At 50.8% G+C, this 6000-nt stretch overlaps 1 protein-coding gene across 1 annotated transcript; it reads left to right on the top strand.

Moving 5' to 3' along the window:
- Positions 1-485: 485 nt before the first annotated feature.
- LOC129742939 (uncharacterized) lies at positions 486-5753 on the top strand. The gene has a single exon (XM_055734876.1). It carries the CDS (start codon positions 486-488, stop codon positions 5751-5753), a length of 5268 nt encoding a protein of 1755 aa, XP_055590851.1.
- The last annotated feature ends 247 nt before the right edge of the window (positions 5754-6000 follow it).

Genomic DNA, 6000 nt, shown 5'->3' with positions numbered 1-6000 from the left:
CTGCAGCAACGACTGATACAAGATCTGGCGTCGTCGGATATAATCCCAGTGATCTAGTTTCCGCTATTCCGAAACTTAGTATAGAGCCTTCTACAAGCTCCACCCCCACCACTTTCCCTGCACATACAGGTACGTCACATATTTCTTTACCTGACCGACAGGTGATAGTCCCTCGCGGTTTGCAAACTACTGTTGAAGCGAATCGAAATACGGCAAATACTCTTGTTTTGGATACTATTAGTAAACCTTTGGTATCCACGGGCGCGATTCCGGAAATAACAGAACGTTTTCCACCATCTTTGAGCAAATTTCCGGAAGTAGGACCGATGCACAACTCGATTCATAATAGTTTACCGGGTGAGGGAAGTTATTCGACCACATAGACAACAGTTCCAAATTCGGGCTTTGCGATTGGCGCTTCTTTCTGTTCAGTGCCTCAACCGTCCTCGATTCCGCTCTCAAGCTATGGACAATTGCCCAGTAGAATGTTGCCCTTTATCGTCAATCAGCAAATGCAAGCTCGGGAGCCAACTACGTTTTCTGTTCCAGTCAACCAGTTTAATTCGGTTTATCATAATTCTGTATCAAATCCCGCCGCTGGTGCTGGGGTGTCAGGACAACCGAGTGAGCAGTGCGTGAATTCTCAGCGTGGTCCCTATCCTACCCCGTCATTCCCCCTTCTGCCCGTGAATCACTCTTCACCCTGGAATGTGAACCATCACAGTGCGTACAGTGCAAACCCGGAGTGCGTGAACCGAAATGAAACAGTGTCGACTACCAATTTGCAGCAGCAGTTCAGGGGCCTATCGTCGGAACAAATCGCAGCCCGGCAACTCATGGGAAAGGATTTACCGACATTTTCCGGCAACCCTGAAGACTGGCCGTTATTTTTCGGGATCTATAATAACACCTCACATGCTTGCGGTTATTCGGACGTCGAAAATTTAACCCGACTGCAACGAAGTCTACGTGGGGAGGCGTTGGATGCGGTGCGAAGCAAGCTGCTGATACCGTCTGCCGTACCGTTAATCATCGAGACGCTGAAGCAGATGTACGGAAGGCCGGAAATCATGATTTTTTCGTTGCTGAGGAAGGTGAAGGATACTCCCGCTCCAAAGCCGGACAAATTGGAAACGCTGATAACGTTCGGCACAGTAGTTGGAAATCTTTGCGATCATCTGGAAGCTGGACAACAAGAAGCGCACCTGAATAATCCGACGTTGCTGTTCGAGCTAATTGCCAAATTGCCCACCCAGATGCAAATGGATTGGTCCATGTTCAAGGATCAGTTCGTGGAGGTCAACCTGCGAACCTTTGCCCGGTTCATGTCGGTGCTAGTAAAAGCTGCTTCAGACGTCACCTTGCCCGCGCGTGTCAAGCCCGATCAGAGAGGCGCTAAAGCTGGAAGGAGCTGTGAGCGGAATTTCGTTCATGCTCATTCCGAAGTGCGACCATATTCGGAAGAGGCGCCAGTACCGCAACGAGATCGCAATTCGGATAGCAGAAACTGCAAGGTTTGTAAACAAGCCGATCACAGGGTTCGAGATTGCGAAGTTTTCAAGCGCAAGGACTTGGAGGAGCGATGGAGGATCGTAAAAGAGTTGCCGCTATGTAGAACCTGCCTCTTTCAACACGGTCGGCGTCCCTGCAAGGAGAAGAAAGCGTGCGGTGTGCAGGGTTGCGATTACAAACATCATCCACTACTGCATAACCCGAAGAAAAATCAGCCGAATGTACCTGCTAGTGTGAACAGCCACCGAAACGAAAACCCGAAAGCTTTGTTCCGGATTCTGCCAGTAACCCTGCACAGCCGCGGACGCTCGATCGACGTATATGCTTTCCTGGACGATGGGTCGTCTATCACGTTGATGGAGAATGGCATAGCGGAACAACTGGGACTCGAAGGAAAAAGCGACGTTTTGTGTATGTCTTGGACAGCGGACGTCACCCGAGAGGAGCCCAATTCGAAATGGGTATCGCTGGATGTTTCGGGACAAGGCAGCTCCAGGTGTTTCCCCCTAACGAATATCCGGACGGTGGAGAAACTTTCTTTGCCGGTCCAATCACTCGAATATCGTCGATTATCGTCCCGTTTTCCTCATTTGGCTGGTCTACCGATATGCGACTACGAAGATGCTGTTCCCCGGATTCTCATTGGAAACGACAATGCTCATTTGTCGGTATCCCTTCGGAAGCGCGAAGGCGAGCCTCATTCTCCGATTGCAACGAAATCCCGCCTTGGATGGTCCATCCATGGATCTTGGTCGAAGCTTGGAGAAACTCTCGTCAACTACAGTTTCCATATTTGTGAATGTTCTTCCCAGTTGAGTAGCCTGCACGAGATAGTGAAGCAATCGTTTGCCGTGGACAACTTAGGAATCGCCGTGTGCCCGAGTCCAGAATCCGACGAAGACAGAAGAGCGCGCCGAATCCTGATAGAGACCACCAAGCGAGTAGCTGGACGTTACGAGACAGGCCTTCTATGGAAACACGATTACTTTGAATTCCCGGATAACTTTGCGATGGCGGTGAAACGTTTGTCTTGCTTAGAGCGACGCATGGCAGCAGATTCCATAATCGGCGAGAGTGTCAGGAAGCAGATTGCGGAATACCAGGAAAAGGGGTACCTGATCAGAGCGACGAAGGCGGAGATTGAAGCGGCGGATCCTCGGCGGACGTGGTATTTGCCACTGGGCGTTGTCGTCAATCCCAAAAAGCCCGGTAAGGTGAGAATCTTCTGCGACGCGGCAGCCAAGGTGGACGGCATTTGTTTGAACACCATGCTGATGAAAGGTCCGGATCTGTTGGTGTCGCTGCCGAAGGTGTTGTACGGGTTCCGAGAAAAGCGGATCGCGGTGTGTGCCGATATCCGCGAGATGTTTCATCGAGTGCTGATTCGCGACGAAGACATCCACGCGCAAAGGATTCTCTGGAGATCGCATACCGAACAGGAGCCTGAGATATTGTTGATGAAAGTGGCCACCTTTGGTGCTTCTTGCTCTCCGTGTTCCGCACAGTACGTCAAAAACGCGAACGCCCGAGAGCATGAAGAAAGATTCCCACGAGCAGCAGAATCGATCATTCATCACCATTACATGGACGACTACCTCCAGAGCTTTGATAGTCCAGAAGAAGCAGCGGAGACTGCTTTACAAGTCCGATTCGTGCATTCCCAAGCAGGGTTCGAAATTCATTCTTGGTCTTCGAACAACGATGAAGTTTTGCGAGCTGTTGGAGAATCCGACCCTTCCTCTGTGAAGTTTTTCGATACTACTGAGTCCGTTTCTACTGAAAGAATCTTGGGCATGTTTTGGGTCCGGGCGGAAGATGCATTCACATTCTCTTCCAGCCTCGGGCGTGTACCAGTGTGGCCCACAAAACGAGAGGTTTTGCGCATAGTCATGAGCATCTACGACCCCCTAGGTCTCCTGTCCCACTTTACCATCCATGGGAAGATCCTCATCCAGGACATTTGGAGAAGCGGAAAGTCCTGGGATGAACTAATTCCGGAGGATATCCACAAGCGTTGGGAGAAATGGATTGCTTTATTCCCGCAACTGAACGAGACCCGCATACCCCGTGCATATTTCCCCAGTTGGACTTCCCGTGATCTTGGAGCGTTGCAATTACACGCATTTGTAGACGCCAGCGAATCGGCTTACGCGTGCGCCGTATACTTGCGGGCCGAAGTAGCTGGGAGAGTCGAGTGTACTCTAATATCGGCGAAGGCGAAAGTGACACCGTTGAAAACGCTGACGATACCGCGGGCGGAATTGATGGCTGCACTCATCGGGAGTCGTTTGATCGACAACATCGTCAAGGACCACTCTTTGGAAATCACTCGACGGATAGTTTGGACTGATTCGCGCACCGTTCTGGCGTGGATTACTTCGGATCTCAGGCGTTACAATCAGTTCGTATCGTGTCGCATAGGGGAAATCATCGAGAAAACAAACCCATCGGAATGGAGGTGGATTCCCAGCAAGCTGAACGTGGCAGACGATGCAACGAAGTGGGGCGCAGGACCGGATTTGGCCGCAGCTAGCAGATGGTGGTCAGGACCGAAGTTTCTCTATGAGACCGAAGAGAATTGGCCGGCTCAGGAAACAAAATCTCAAGAACCGACGGAGGAGCTTCGCGTATCGAGGAAAGAAGTTGTGGGAGCGCATCGTGAAGTTGGCGACTGGATCTGGCGAATCGATTGGGCGAATTTCTCTCGATGGAACAGGCTGGTTCACACATTCGCCTATGTATACCGCTACGTGGGAAATCTCGGCAGAGAAGCTAGGGGTCTCAACCTCTTGATCGATTCACTGGAACAACAAGAATTAGTTGCGGCTGAGAGGTTGATTTATCGGACGGCGCAGAGGGAGGAGTATCCTGAAGAAATGGCCATATTGGAGTCGAACCGAGCTGGAAAGAAGAACCTGAAACGCAGCAGCAAATTGATAAAGCTTTCACCTTTCGTCGATGAGCACGGGGTCATCAGGATGGAGTCAAGGATCAGCGCAGCAGCTTTCGTATCGTATGACGCTCGGAACCCTATCATTCTCCCCCCGAAACATCGATTGACGGAACTCCTGGTACAGCGGTACCACGAGAAATATTTACATCGCAATTTTGGCACTGTGGTCAACGAGCTGCGACAGAAATATCACATATCGCAACTGAAATCGGTCGTGCGTCGGATAGCGAAAGAATGCGCGCATTGTAGAGTCTACAATGCCAAACCAGTCGTCCCTAGGATGAGTCCTCTTCCTGCGGCGAGACTCAAATCATTTTGTCGCCCTTTTTCCTACGTCGGACTCGATTATTTCGGGCCAATGCTTATTCGAGTGGGTCGCAGCACCGTGAAGAGATGGGTGGCGCTTTTCACATGTTTGACTGTGCGGGCGGTTCATCTGGAGGTAGTACACTCGCTCACAACGGTTTCCTGCCAGATGGCAGTGCGGCGTTTCATCGGTCGACGAGGATCTCCGATCGAAATATACTCGGACAACGGGACGAACTTCTGGGGCGCTCGGAACGAACTAGTTCGGGAAATCGAGGACATCAACCGAAAACTGGGGACAATCTTCACGAACTCCGCTACGCAGTGGAAGTTCAATCCACCTTCGGCGCCTCACATGGGAGGAGCCTGGGAGCGGCTAGTTAGGTCAGTCAAGACAGCATTCTACGCCATGTCCACTTCGAAGAACCCGAACGAGGAGACATTTGGAACGCTGATGGTCGAAGCAGAATCGTTGGTTAACTCCAGACCCTTAACCTTTGTTTCGTTGGAGTCGGAGGATCAAGAAGCGCTGACACCGAACCATTTCATTCTTCTGAGCTCCAGTGGAGTGGTGCAGCCGCAGACAGAAGCAGTGGACCCCAGACTCGCTACGCGCGATGACTATAAACACACTCGTCATCTCACTGACATCTTTTGGCATCGTTGGATCAAAGAATACCTGCCGGTCATTGCTCAACGTACGAAGTGGTTCGAAGAATCAAGATCGCTACAACCCGGAGACTTGGTGGTAATCGTCGATGAGTCGGTTCGGAACGGATGGTTACGAGGCCGAATCATGAAGACGATCGAGGGTGCTGATGGACGCGTTCGCCGAGCAGTGGTGCAAACGTCATCGGGTCCGATAACAAGGCCTGCGTCGAAGATTGCGCTACTGAATGTGGTTGGTTGTAAGGCTCCGGAAGCAGACTCGCCTTACGGAAGGGGGGATGTTGTTGCGACTTCGACAGCCCACAGTGGCTGACTACACGGCACCCGCTGTCAGAACGATAACAGATGAGTATAAATAAATAAGTGGCAAACGAGATAAAGAAGACTGAAATTGAAATTTGATTCGTCATCCTAACAGTTGAAGTTGAGTTGCGTTCGATTCTAAACTTGGTGTTTTTTAGTTTAAATTAAAATCAACCCGACGTTCAATTCAGCATCATTCACTAAATCGCCGTTCCTACAGTTGGACAATAGGTCGTGACATTGAGGATTTCGCTAGC

This window comes from Uranotaenia lowii, chromosome 2 (genome assembly GCF_029784155.1).
Source record: "Uranotaenia lowii strain MFRU-FL chromosome 2, ASM2978415v1, whole genome shotgun sequence".
Taxonomy (NCBI): domain Eukaryota; kingdom Metazoa; phylum Arthropoda; class Insecta; order Diptera; family Culicidae; genus Uranotaenia; species Uranotaenia lowii.
The sequence above is the reverse complement of the archived record's forward strand: the minus strand, read 5'-3'. Positions and strand labels throughout refer to the sequence as shown.

Excerpts from the sequence above, each read along its gene's own strand:
- LOC129742939 (XM_055734876.1), top strand. The coding sequence starts at position 486 with ATGTTGCCCTTTATCGTCAATCAGCAAATGCAAGCTCGGGAGCCAACT.